The sequence below is a fragment of the Geospiza fortis genome, unplaced genomic scaffold, assembly GCF_000277835.1.
Source record: "Geospiza fortis unplaced genomic scaffold, GeoFor_1.0 scaffold166, whole genome shotgun sequence".
Classification (NCBI taxonomy): domain Eukaryota; kingdom Metazoa; phylum Chordata; class Aves; order Passeriformes; family Thraupidae; genus Geospiza; species Geospiza fortis.
The window spans coordinates 5,361,455-5,376,372 of NW_005054310.1; the positions used below are offsets into that span (position 1 = coordinate 5,361,455).

Here is a 14,918-nt window from a genome sequence, read left to right on the forward strand (position 1 = left end):
GCAGGAATGTTATCACCATATTATCCTGATCTTTTTTTTTTTCTGGAATAATCTCTTTTTTCTCACAGCCAGTTTCAGAATAAGTGACTTGTCTGTGGCTGTGATCCACGGTGTATTGTCAGATTTCTGTCTGTGCCCTTGGACTCACAAGTACTTACTACTGGGAGGAGACCACTGATTAGAAAGTGTTTACAGGATGTAAGTGATTAATGTTATTAATGGTCCCGGTTGGCCCAAAGAAATGTGTTTCTGTTTTCAACTTGGTGGCATTTTTGCATCTGTCAGTAACTCGCCAAATGATGAGCTATTAAAAAGTTTCAGCAGGCATAGTAAGGGAGACAGCCACACATCTGGAAGACTCTCACCGACCACCATCACTGGGACAGGCAGAGGACTCTTCCTCACGCATTTTTTCCAGTCTCTGTCGATGACAGACAGAGATCCCATTAAGCACAAGCTCAGTGTCTTGCTCTCTCTCACTTGGTGCATAGTTTAGCACGGAAACCTTTCAGAGGCCATGTACTGGTGGTGTTTGTACTAAGCCAGAACTGAGCTAGGGAAGCTCCAGGTCAGCCAGTTGGAACAAGACCCAAGGGCCAAGGGTAAGTCTTAGACAGAGGTCACCATTGGGAAGCAGTAGAAGTCAGAGGTGAATATGAGGAGGGTATGGGAGCTCATTTTGTAGTTTTGTGGATAAGGAAGCAGCATTAGACACAGGACAGAGGCGAGATGGTCTGACCTGAGCAGTGGGGATGACGTTTATGCAAGAATGAAGTCTTAGAAGTGAGAAGATCCTGAACTTAGGATCGCCATCATATGGATGGCAGTACAGCGATCTGAAAAAGGATTGGGTGAAGTGCCTGCAAGGAAGGTGTGTCTTAGCAGTAACACTTTGGCTGGCCTGGCACACCAAGTCATTCTTTTGAGGAGCCAGCTAAAGACCAAGAAGAGATCAAGGAAGAAAGTGAATGAGGGAAAGGGGAAGAGTAAAGAAGGTCCATGAAATGCATGGGCATAAAGCAGAGAAGGTAGAAAAATAAAAATCGACACAGATGCAACCTCACATAGGAAGATGTTCAGAAGCCAAGTTGGGAAGTGGAGATGAATCACAGCATTTCAATATGAACCATCTAAATTTTACTTAACTTTGCCATCTCTTCAAGCAGTAAAGTGAGAGTGTAGCTTCCCCTGCTTGGTGAACCCATGTAAAAGTCTGCTGTTGGGTGCCTGTTTAACAAGCTGTTAGAGACCTCATCCTTGTTCCTTTAAAAAAAATCCCTGCAGAGGTCCTCTCATGCTGGGCAGGACCAGAGCTTGTGTTGAAGGACAGGGACCAGGAATGTCTGCTGTACCCAAGTACTGGTAGGCCTGCACCTTTGAAGTAGAAACAAACTCATTTTGGAGGAAAATTCTTAAGTAAATTTTCCAGTGATGCAAGCCAACAGATCCTACTCAGGTTCCTATGTGTCTCTAAGAGGCAATTACATAATATGCCACTGTCTCTTAGCCTAAATGTCCCAGGCCAGCATGATGTTTCCAGGTCTCTAGTTATGATTGTTCTTTTAAGTAGAAGTATGAATTTACTGAAGATCAAATTCCAGCTTACTCTAAGACAATTTAAATAATGGTGGTCCAAAAAAAATCAGCATAAAAATGAAGATTTTAGTTAACTGAAGCATTTTTAATGTGATTTTGCCAGACTATTTTAGTTGGTAAAACATCCCCCACAATCATGAAATAAAAAAAACCCTGAATGTTTCATCCTGCCATTTTAAAGGGTTGGTTTTATTCAACTGTAGAAACATTGTGTCAGGACCTCAAAATCAAAATTGTTCTTACTCTCCCTTTAAGCAAGTTAATCATTTTGTTCAATGCAAATTTTGATTTTTACTTCTCATGCTGACAAACAGTTTGAAAAACAGGAATTTTAAGTTTATGAGGAGTTTATAATTTGTGTATTTTTGAAACTTAAAGGAAACTGTCACATTAGTTACCTACACATCTGCAATGTAAGTCAGTCACTAAAAGATGAAAATGAGAAGGAAAAGAAATAGCTTCAGATTTTTATTATTTTTGAGTCTGAATGCAAAAGACTAAGGCACCTCATTCTAGTAGTTTAAATAAAAGGCAAGTGAGGTCTTTGAATTTCATGGATAAGGGCTTAGCACAAAATTTTTTAAACATTTGCCATATATTAATATTTAATTATTTATGAAGTTCCTGCCCTTATTATGTAAAGTATTGCTCTTTTTTTGCCACAGCACTATACTTTTGAACTCCAATTTTCTGGAACTATAGTGCATTTTAACCTCAGTCTTAATCCCATAAAAACTTTTTTTTTTAATAATTCATCAGAAGTGTTCCTTGGGAGTCACCCCTTCAATATGCAACTCCCTGTGTTTATTAAAGGAAGGGTGTTGACAGGCTTGAGGTGGGAACCACTTTTTTTCTTAATAACTTTGATGTTAAGAGACAGTTGTGTAACAGCAGATGGCCTTCTGGTGATAATTTCCTGCATGGCTCCTTTGGAAAAATCAGCCTGATTTAATTTATTTTTTATAGGAAATACCAATGAATTTTGTGGATCCCAAAGAAATTGACATCCCGAGTCATGGAACCAAAAACCGCTATAAAACAATTTTGCCAAGTAAGTGAGCTAGCCTGTGGTTTCCTACTATGACATTTAGTCCTGCTTTGAGAATGTTTTGCTGTGAAAATCTAACTGTCTTTATACTTGCTTGATGTGTATGCATTCATACTTGTATTTATAATCCATGTAGAAAGATAACAGAAGCCCAGTGCTGTAGGACTGGCAAATGCAGAACTCTCACTGGATGCCTTAGTAGATACACAGGTCAGCAGCATCCCAGCCACGTGCTGAAGGACAAGCCTGGCTTATGCTGGTTTTCTCTGAAAGGCAGCTCAGGCAGATGGGACAGTGAGGTCTGCCATGCTTTGCAGTAGCTCCTCATCATAGCCCAAACCATCCTGATGCAGTCGCTGAGTTCTTTCTGGCTGGGTCAAGATACTTGGGACTGAAAAAACCCAGACTACAAAAAGCAAGTGCAACCTATCTTGTCTTTTAGTGGGCTTCCATCTTTAAATGTCCTCTGGTAATTGCTTTTTTCCTTCTCTATGTACTAAACTCCTTTGCAGAAATCTGTTTACATTCCTGATGCAGTGCTGCCTCTTCATTTCTCTTAACTTGTTACTGCCTAGCTATACTGCTTCTGTATTTTCATTGTATATATTTTCATATACAATTGCTTTGTTATAATTGGAGGTGATTGAAAACTTTTCAGTGGAATAGTTTTCCTTCAGAATACATGTTTCTCTGAAATGCAGCTATTTTCATAACATTTGTTGGTGGATAATGAGATATTCCATTTCGCTTTTATTAAATATTTTGCTTTGTGTTCTGTTTCAAAATAGGTTGCAGAAGTTTTAGCATAACACTAAATATAGACATGAATAGTTGAGTTTTTATTTTTGGCATCACCAAAGTGAAGAAGTTCAGCAAGTGAAAATATTACAGAACATTCCCACATAAAAATGTAAATCCCTTGCTTAGGTTTGGAATGAAGAATATTTTTAAAATGATAAATTTCAGCATATCCTATCAACTAGAAATTTGCTTTTTAAACCTCTCTAGAATATCCTTGCAGGCCTATGTTATATGTTAGTCATTCAAATTCACACATCTTCAATTATGAGGTTTCTGTCACCAAAACTGAAAACATTGTAATTTGTTCATATCACACCAAGGCCTTGCAGTCAGACTAATGAAAATTGATGGCCTTCAGCCTCTAGATTAATCTCAGAAATGTGATATGTAGCTGGGAAAGAAGCTTGTATGGAGTCCTTGCTTCTCTTCAGTTTGCAGTAATATTTTCACTGTGCTCAAGGTTAGTTTATCTATTTCAACCAAAAGCTGTGTGTATTCTAGTTCAGTCTAGAAATATTGAAGGCAATTAAAGTCAGAAGGTAACAATGCAAGTTAGATACCAACAATCAGACAATTCAGCATCCCTTAGAGTCTGGCCCAGTGTCAACAGGATGTACGCAGAGGGTGAAATTCTGACCCCTTTGATGACAGCAGGACTTTTGCCATCAGCTGCAGCAGAGGCAAGTTATCACCAGCCCCCCTCTGCCTGATTGGCAGATTTTTGGAAGGAGTTCTCCCTTCCCATAGCATCTCATGTCCAGGCTGCCCCAGCCACCATCAGGTTCCACCTCCAGCAATGCCTTGCAAGTGCAATGAGTCCAATTTCACTGTAGAATGTGTTTTGAAGTGCTCCATGCTGATGAGCTTTGAGAACCAGCATGCCTGTGTGTCCCCACCTCCACTTAGCTGGGATGTGCCACTAGTTCCATGGCACGTTTTCAATCCAAGCACACTGCTGGTGTGCACCACAGCTGCCCATGGACATGCACTTTGTAACCATCCTTGACAGAAATCAGGTTTGTTGTGTGTTAGCACCAAGTTTTTTGAAAGATGTTGCAGACGTCTTTTCATTAAAATCTTGTTTAGGATTTTTTCTTCCTGAGAAGCTGAGATAATTCAGGACCAAAATGTAAACAATGGTTATCTGCTGCTGTGGAATGCAACAGGTGCATCTGTGATTGGCCCATCTTGGATGTCTATAATTAATGGCCAATCAAGGCTGAGCTATCTCGGACAGAGTCCGAGACAGCTCCTTTTGTTATCATTCTTTTCTATTCTATTCTTAGCTTAGCTAGCCTTCTGAGATGAAACTTTTCCTTCTACTCTTTCTAGTATAGTTATAATGTAATATATATAATAAAATAATAAATCAAGCCTTCTGAACATGGAGTCGACATTTTCGTCTCTTGCCTCACCTGAGAACCCCTGTGAACACCGTCACACAAAGATATTTTGAGGATTGAGGCACATGCTCATAATAAATATTCGTGCACCCCACACCCAGTCTGAGAGGGTTTGGAAATTATTTGAGTGATTAAATAGAGCAGCTTTCCTGGTTTCCTGCTCAGATGATATCAACCCGCTGCTTTGTACACCCGCATCAGCTTTTCCATTCCCAGCACTGGGTGCGTCTCCTGAATTGGGGCACCTGTGATGACAAGTGACGTCCTAAAAAGGCCCAGCCCTGCCAGCTCCACCCTCTATGCTGCAGTGGATATTCTCATTTTCTAAGAGATAATTCTGTGACAGGGTGCATGAGGGCAGTTTTTTGTTAGCAGATACCACCCAGCCAGACATACTCATGTGAAATACAACTAATGCCTATTGAAAATTATTCTATATAGAAAACTGCAAAGTACAGGAGATGTTACATTTCTATGACAGATGTTTCAGTTGCAGTGTAACATAGCCAGCACTCTTATGCAAACACCAGGCTGCCGCTTTAAGTTCTCTAATGTTAATTGCATTACAATAATATTCTAATTCAACTACTGAGGGGCCAATGTGGGATCAGAGTCGAGAGGCTAAGCAGTTCCCTAAGATCAGTATTTCTCCATCCTTCCTCCTGACTGTGACCCCACCCATAGCTTCCGTTAAACCCTGCCCTGTATCTTTAGCTGCATTCCCTCTGCCACCAATCTACAGTATTTCTCACACCCTTTGAGCAGGTTTCCAGTCCTGCACACAGATTTCCCAGTCTCTCACCACCGCCACATTCCTGTGGCAGAATAGCAGCCCTGCTGCTCATTCCTTATCCTCTTACTCCACATCTTCATCTTTGCCTACTTGTTGCCTGCAGTCCGCACTACATGTCCCTGCAGCAGGACCTCAGCTTCCTACTATCTTCTCCTATATCTTCTTCCTATGGCTTCTTCAACACTACATATTTCCTACTTCCTGGCTCACTTGTCCATCTCAAACCAGAAGCAGAATTCCTGTGGTATTTGAGAGTATGCATGGACTTTTGCTTACAAAGGAGCGAGTGGTTTAACACTATTCTGTGGGTATCTTTGTATGTGCAACACATCCATTAGTTTACCATACCCTGTCCCTCTCTGAAGATTAACCTTAAGTCAAAAGCGTGTATGAAGACACCCTGGGCAGAACAGCAGATTCACACTAACATGAAGATAGAAACCACTTAGGGGGTCAGACCCAGAAGTCCACAATCTGTGGCTTGTGCTAACACTCACTCTGACATTCCACTAACGACAAGGAGAAGGTTAAATCATATGGTCAAAGCACTTTAATGTGAAAGCATATAAACAGATGCTGGAAAACTATTCTCTTGATGCTGAAAATTGTGAGCTCCCTTTCACTCCCCAGTCCCGACTACAAACAGTCATATTTGCTCCAGTTCTGCTCCCTAATGAAAGCACCAATGGAGTTCACGGAGTGAATGATCCTCCAGTATCCATGGCATGGCAGGATATATGGCACTGCTGCCATATAACCCTGCTTGTTCCCTGCACCAGGCACTCTCATGGAGGCAAGTTACATTCCCTTTAACACCCTCCTATTCCTCCAACATTATAAATTCAGGACAACATTAGTTAGTTAAAGGTGGAGTTAGAAGAAGCACCTTCCAGTCTACTGAGAGAACTGTTGCAGACTTCCTAGATACATGGGGAAAAAACAGCAGTAATTTTGCCTCAGTTAAAACTATAGAAGACATATTTTATTAGTAATTATAAGTGTTTAGTGACACCAGTGTATTTTCAGATACTTTATAGACATTGATGAATTCAACCTTGCAGTCAACATCTGTCTTTCTGCTGTAGCTTCAGACTCCAAGACTTTGCCATCCTTAAGGTTAAGATTATTATGTCCAAGGTATTTGTCATTCAGGAGGAAGCTAATGACTTCAGTTTGTGTCTGATGATTGCCTAGGGGTCTGGATCTTTAGCATTGCTCAGGCTTTCCTCTTCTCAGAGCTCAGTTTACGGCACTTGCCTATTTCATAACTGATCATGACTGTTAATTTATAAAAGATTCCTGTTCGGAAGCAGTGTTTGTTTCATTGATTGGAGTTGGAAGGAGGTCTCAGAAATTGTGAAGCTGATTTAGCTGCCCCCTAGTAACAGAGGGATTTATCTCAAGACATGGCAATTAAACTGGATGTTGGGTCTGCTTGGAAGAGGTTTTTTAAGGTAGGGGTCAAGCAACACCAGAATCAGAGGCATTGTGTGAGCTAGAGGAAGCGGGTGTTTTTTCAAGGCCACGTAGCCTGAGGCATTTGTGGAAATGGCTAATAACCACTCTGTGCTGAAAAGAAATGAGAGGTTTCCTGTCCTCATATTGTTAAAGGAAAAAAAAAGCTCTAAGTGAAAAAAGTTAGGACAACTAGTGCAAAGATATTTTAACACAAGTTAATTAGGGTTCACATAGTGCTATTAACCACAGAAGATAAGACTTCCATGTGCAGATTTTGAAGCCATGCAGTCATTTGCATATTTTAAGAAACATACTTTCAAAACATTATCCTGGTTCTACAAAGCCTCCACTCCTGTCCAAGGTACACCCATGACCTCCAGTGGAAAAAGGACATAAAGTATGTTTGGGATCATCCCTCCTCTTCCTTTGATTTGCAAAGGTTTTATCGTGTTCTTAGGAAGAGGATGAAAAGTCACAAAAGAAATCCAGAAGCAACTCTGAAAATACTAGGTTTTCCTGCAGCATATGTATATATATCAGTTCTATATTTTTTGTGTAAACAGCAGGCCACACACTAAACAGTGTTTTTCATCTCTTTCCAGCTCAGTGCCCACAAATGTATCTTTAAATGCATTGCCTAGATTGCACTCAGCAGAGGAGCTATCCAGAGGCTATTTCCAAACTGTTGTGTCTGTATACTGTCAAAAAACCATGCTGATTATAACTAAGTATTTAAGCAAATTGCCAGAAGAAAAGATTTTTTTTAGCATGGAAATATTTCTGTATAATTTTCTTAGTGGTAGAATATTTTTTTCAGAAAAAGTGTGAAGAAAGTCAAGTGTGTCCCTAGAAAGCCCCAACATAGGCATCTTGCTCTCTGCCAGCTTCCCCCTTTCTGTTACATTGTATACTTGAGAATATGCTGCTTTAATTCCAAAATAGTATTGCATTGGGTGGGGTCACATCATCAAGAAGCGAAACCTTCCTTTCCAGGAGGGATTTAATAACCCCCAGCTCTTTACTCAATAGAACCATTCTAGAGTATCCAAGACTGAAGGAAAGAAGAGTGTGACGAAAAATGTTCCTCTATTTTGGCATTGTGTCTCGAGTCCAGTACACATGAATGGTCACAAATTGTATCAGATGAGGACACAGGACTGAAGGGAAAAATATGGATTACCTAGTCAAGCTCCTTACAGTCAACTTAAAGTGGTATAAAAGACGTATATCTTATTTCATCCCAGGCAGAAGAATCTTTTCTTAATTTAAATCCAACTGTCCAGTGCAGTCACTGAACACTACAGCTTCCGACCGAAGTACCAAAGTCAAGTTCAAAGGGCTTGGTGTAATTATGAGCCGCTGTCCAATGATAGGACACAGGTTTCAGAGACAGTCTGGGCAGGTCAGCTCAAGGGCAGCACGGGCAGACCCAACCTCAACAAGCATTTACTGGGCCTGACAGTGCCCACAGCTCACTGAGGTGGTTCTGCACAGCCCAGCACTGTGCAGTACAGGGCTGCCTTAGTTACATGGGATGATCCTTTGCAGAGGGAAATATTTGGTGTGTAATTCTTTACTGGTTGACAGCCCCAAATAACAGCAGGTTTTTCCTTCAGAAAGTCTTTAAATATCTTTAGAAATCTTCTAACTATGGGTTTTTTTATTAATTTCCATCTTCCTTGTGCTCTTAGATCCTCTAAGCAGAGTGTATTTGAAACCAAAAAATCCATCTGACTCCTTGAGTACCTACATAAATGCTAACTACATTAGGGTAAGTAAATGTACACTCTTCATGTACTTTTGAGAAAATATTTTATTTGCTGTGTGAATAGCTGGGTTTGCCAAGGTGCCACTTATTTTATTCTTTCCATCTTCATTGATAATTCCAGATCTTTTTGTCTGCATATGTGTGATAGAAGTAGTTTCATAAGCCATTTCTAACAAAGAGTACAAAGTCATGAATGTACAGAAATGGTTTTAATAAAAAAAAAAAACCAAATAGTTTATAAAAAACATTAAGAAACACATGCATTACTGTTTACTTTTGTATTTACTGTTTCATATTGACCTACTGCCTTATAGTAAAGAGGGCTACCTTTTAACGGTGACAGATACCAGTACTTTCCAGATACCAACTGATAGTCCTGACATCAACAGTTAAGTAATTAAATAAATACTGTAACAAGTTTGTGAAAAGGAACATAAACAGACATGTTAAATATTCATATGTGCCCACAACACAGCCATTCACATTTTATTCCCTGTGCTGGTCACATGACACAATGACATAACCAGCATGCACCCTGATGGAAAGCAGTAGTTCTAGGTGTCAGGTGTGCTAGAGTCCTTGATAACACACACAGACACACACATCTGCACACAGGGCTTTCTTGAACTCATGACAGAATATATGCTAAATAGACTACAAAGAAACTAATTCAGTCATATTTTAGGAGTGTAGTCCTCTACCTGCAAAATTAAATGTTTTCTTTAGAGTTATTATCCAGACCCTCAGCTGGAATAAGGGTAATACTGCAATGAAAATTTGGCCACAGAGCTCTATAGTGATGTTGTTTCTTTAATTAACAGTACATAATATGTAGGTACACAGCACCATGCCCCTTACCCTGCCTCACTTTGCATCCTGTACTTCCAGCATTTCTTATGAAGACATCATCATGTAAGTAAGCAGAGTGGTTCTATTTGGACAGCAGTGACATCATATCCAAGAGCCAGGCTATATATTGAGTCCTCTGAGGTCTCCCTTTTCCTTGTGCCACCACCCTTGTGCCATCACTCTCACATATGGTGATTCCTCCTGCTACTAACACCAGTTGAACTGTCAGCAACTGTGAAAAAAAATGCAACCCAGCAATGAAATAAAATTTCACATCTATGTATACAAAATCATTGAGCTTGCTGGGATCCTGACAGATCTGGCTTGGACAAAGTATGTCAGGCAGATTGGTGAGTGGCTAGAGGACAGTTTGTGCCAGCTCAGGATTATCCCACTGGTTCATGCAATGAGTAGCAGCTGTCATGAAGAAAGGCTCCCAAAAGGAAGACCCAAGGCTAGAGGCTCCCACACCACCTCATGCTGTTTTCCATTCACTCATTCACTTCAGACATTGCCACGCTCTCTCCTGCATTACTGCTGGGCACCCTGTCACTGCACAAAACCATAACTTCCTCTTTTCACACAAAAAATAAGAAGATATGTCTTGTTTTTCCCTTTTCTTCTTGTCTTTCCCTCTCTTCTGCTTCCTCATTGTTTGTCTGACCTTTCTTTGACTTCCTGAATGCTCATGTGTGTCTTGGAACTCCCTATACTCCCTATATATGTTGTCCTTCCTATAAAGTTTCATAAAGGCTCTTATTCCTTAGAAAACATGTATAGCAGAGTCTTTGTAGATATGAGTTTTATAGTTCTTCTTTTCTTTCCTGTGGCTTATTGACTATAAACTAGCTTGAAAACACTGCTGCAATTTAAATTATAGATTAAAGTACCACTGGATGAGGAAAGTCCCAATAACTTGAAGAAGGGAGTAATCTAAAAGAAGCCAAATAAGCAGGGAAATTTGAGAGGAATTGTTGTATTCTCAGGAGTTCATCAGATTGGTTTTCAGAGAAAAAACTGTTCTACTGAAAAATTTCTGATCTGCTCTACTTTTAGTTGTAACTTCTTTTGGTTAATTTTTTTTTTTTCAGGTTAATTTTTCTGCCCCTTCTGCTCTTTTATTCGCCTGCAATATTGATTATCACATGAACTTCAAGTAAATGCTTTTGTGTCTGTTTCTAAACTAGGGATATGGAGGTAAAGAGAAGGCTTTCATTGCAACTCAGGGACCCATGATTAATACCGTGAATGATTTCTGGCAGATGGTTTGGCAAGAAGACAGCCCTGTCATTGTTATGATCACAAAGCTGAAAGAAAAAAATGAGGTATGACAACTGGCAAAACTGAGAAATTGTTCCTGTGGCTGCATACTATAGAAGGGACTTCAGAAGATACAGAGGGAAGCTAGGAGATAACTGGTTCTTAAATAATCTGTTAATAAGATACGTGAAAAATAATGAGGGTAGCCAAGTACATCAAGTGTAATAGCATAGCCATTGCAAGACATTATGTATTACAAAAAAGAATTCCATTTTCTAGGTCTGTGCTGTCGGGTTCCTAACTTTTTAAGAAACACCTCATTTATCTGTTGGTCACCTCTGTACTTTGTTTTTACTTTCTGGTACATAAAGACTAGATGGTTAATGTTATGATTAGATGTAATGTTATGTTAGCAGGCTTTTTTGACATGGCTGAAGTTTCCACTTTGCTATAGTGTCAGGCATTTAATCCATTCCCAATGTTACAAATCTTCTGGACTATCCCAGAAATACATTTTAGGCTCCCAGATGCCAACACCACAGAGGAACTTACACAGAATTGAAATAATACTCTTTACCTTGACAATTGTATTTTAGTGGCTAATGGCCAACTAACTGCCTGTTATGCCTTCCATGACTTTTGCATCAATTCAAAACTATATCTTCAATATCTTTATTTAGTAATCATGTAGATTTTTGTCAGGCTTTCTTTGATAGTGCCAGCGTCCATATTTCTGACTAGCAAAAATTACAAACAAAAATCACTCTCCCATGCAGAAGGCCAATAAAAAGCCTGTTCTGGAAGACTGATGCTAAAGAGGTGGTTTACAGGGCTTGTGGACAAGAGAGAGTCAGAAAAAAAGGAGATGGACTTTTTCTTGAGTCCAGACTTAGTAATGATTCCCAGCTCCAGGTGAGTGCCTCGATCACTTCTCAGTACACAGCCACCTAAGCACCACGGCTGTATATCCCCTGCTACACTCACACCCCTACTATTCAAACTCAGGTGCATGATGGCAGAGCAACAGAGTTTATTCAGGCAAAGTTTCTAGTTTGACTGATCAAGGACCAAGAGTCTGAGTGCATTCCCAGGGCTCAAACTCACTGCTCCATTTAAATGTGCACTCAGGAGACATACTCTTCTTTCTTCTGCCCTTGATTGTTGCTTCCTTTTTTCTCAGCATGAGTTTGGACTTCTAACATGACCTTAAAATCCAGTGGATTTTAAGAAACTGTACATGAAAAGTAGGTGGGTCCTGTAAAATGTCCCAAGACCTATTCCCAAACCAGGTGCCATTTTGCACTAGACTGTTCAGAGGTGTTCAGAATCCCACATTTAGGATTAATCATGAAAGCATAGCAATCGACCAAGCTAATAGACCACAAGAGTAAGTATTTCTCTGAGGAAATGCTGACTGTTTAAACACTCACATCTGACACTGTGTAAGAAGAATGACTTGAAAGAAGTGCCCAGTGGTTTTCATCATGTCAGGAAGCTCTGTGTTTACCTGAGTTACGCAGGCTCTAGGCACTGGTGTTTATAGGCATTGTTGTGCCTGGCAGTGGTAATTTCCTCCACATAGAAAGGGTGAGGAATCTCAAGTTGTTCCCAGGCTATATAGAGAGGCTGTGTTTGTGCAAGCTGTCCTGTCTAGAAATCTTAGGAGCTCTCCCACTGTCAGCAGGTTCCTCTTGATACCTTGCTTGCCATTGAAAAGAAAGCAAACTCTTACTGGCCATGCTCAGCATATCATCTTCACTGCTAAAATACTTACCCTCTATAAAGAAGGCAAAAGCAGATCTTATTTACCATAGTAACACTTGGTATTTTTTCCTTTCTGGGGTCTGCTTTATTTCCATCATTTTCAGGAAGGTACATCTGCAGTATACAGACATATAAGTACCTTCATATCTGCAAGCATATTTATCCACTCATCCACATTCACCCCTGAGCAAATAAGCCTCCATACCTGACTCTTGTGTATAGGCTGTATTCCTCAGTTGGTGTAACACCACTCAGCCTTTATTTGAACTATGATGTACTGTAATGTATGAAGTAATGTATAATGAAGGAGCTTTCAAATGAGAGACACGTGAAAAACCTTAATCTCAACAATAAGTTAATTTATTTTGCATAAAAAAATTATTTGGGACATTAGTGCTCCTAGTTCAAGATACTGATGTAACAAATTTGCATTAGCAATAGGAATTGTGCGAAATTATGATGTTTAAAGGTTACTATAGGGTTACTTCCATGTATCAGATGAAAAAATGGTTTAGACTTGCTGTGGTAAGTATGAGTTTTTGCAAGATTGATTAAGAGATGAGTGTAGAGTGCTGAGAAAAATATTTCAGCTCTACAAAGGAAACATGCAGAATTTGTAAAACCTGCCCTCAAAACTGCAGAATGTCTGAACAAATTGAAAAGCTACCTGTGCAAGGAGAGTCCAGAGCGAAGGAGCTTCTGCCTGAATAACTGGTGAGAAACTTGGAAACTAGGCCATGATTTTGGAGTTAGTGTGAGGAAAAACACATCTCATCTAGTGACTGAGGTACCCTGTGTGGTCACTGAAGACCAGTAGTCACCTCCAGAGGGTGATCAATCCCATTTTGAGAGAATGAGATAAATCACTAAGTGAAGGTGACCATCTCTAATACTGTACTAATATTCTAGGACAAAATCCTCCAAAGCTTTACACACAAGGCAAATACAATTTTCATATATTACTGAGTTTAGTCAGAACAACTGAGCAGTGGAATTTAGATAAATACATGGGATGTAAGAATGTCACAGACAAATATATATATATATGTATATGTATATATAAAAAAATTCATAGAGAAATTTATAGACTTCTGTTGTATCAGCTGAGTTTTGTCATTGACCTATGTACTACATCAATAATAAGCATTTATTCTGCCTTCAAAACTTACTAGCAACATTACCTGTTAAACAGGAAACATATTTTGGAAAGTGTAGGTAAAGAATCTTGTACAGCATTCTGCAAGAATTGAGAACTAATACTGCCTGATGCATCAGATTACTCTGATAATGCAAATCTTGTTAGTAATTAGATAATCTAGTAATTATCTAGGACAATCTTGTTAACTCACTGTTTAAAGCTCATGCCATATTTCATGTAACATTTTTTCCCGGTTGGTCTATATGTGGTCTACCGTTATATACGTACAGCCAAGTAGATTTTGGAATTCAGAAATTCTACCTTTTACAGACTTCGCATAAACCTCTTTGAAGATTACTTATTAGTTAAGTTGGGTTTTGGAAGAACTTAGGAAGATTTGGTGCTAACTGTGAGGATTTCAGTATATGAAGGCAAATCCTGCAAGCCGTGTTCAAGTGTATCTCTCATGCTTGAGTTAGTAGTGACAGTAAGTAGAGGGCAGGAGTAAAAAGGGATTCTGGAATTGAAGCTTTGCTGTTATTATTCTTTAATGTTGTGTTATTGGTACCTTTAATGTATAAATTTATAGGCATAGCTATATGGAGAAATACCCCAGAAGCAGAGTTGAAGTTAAGCAACTGCACAAATATTTGAGAATTTTTAAACTAATTTTGTTCAGGGTCCAAATGCAGAGAATGTAAAGGCAGAGTCACCTGGGGCAGCCTCCCTCCATTTGGCAGAGCTGGGGACCAGGCTGCAGTAGGCACAGTTCTGGCAAGTTGAAAACATTGACTGTGATAAATCACAGGTGCCAGCCCCAGACCATGGCAGGGCCAGATCCCTCTCAGAGATCCACCTCAGGAGCAGTCCCATGAAGCTTGGCACCGAGTGGGCATGGAATAGGGCATGCCAGGAGACAGGAGAGGGAATGGAAGGAAGCCCAAGCCTGCTGCCTTGTCGCAGGGGGGAAGGGCAAAGGCTGAAATCAATTAAAAGTCATGTGAGAGAGTGTTTCTTGTATAAACTTCCTGTTTGTCAGG

The 14,918-nt window shown here is 39.8% G+C and overlaps 1 protein-coding gene across 1 annotated transcript in view; it reads left to right on the plus strand.

Annotated features, from left to right (window-relative positions):
* PTPRR (protein tyrosine phosphatase receptor type R) overlaps positions 1-14,918 on the plus strand; it is a 139,900-nt gene that overhangs the window by 111,776 nt on the left and 13,206 nt on the right. Inside the window, exons 8-10 of the mRNA XM_014312357.1 lie at positions 2,563-2,647; positions 8,791-8,870; positions 10,904-11,041. Coding sequence (XP_014167832.1) covers positions 2,563-2,647; positions 8,791-8,870; positions 10,904-11,041 — 303 coding nt within the window. The remainder of the gene's footprint in view (positions 1-2,562; positions 2,648-8,790; positions 8,871-10,903; positions 11,042-14,918) is intronic.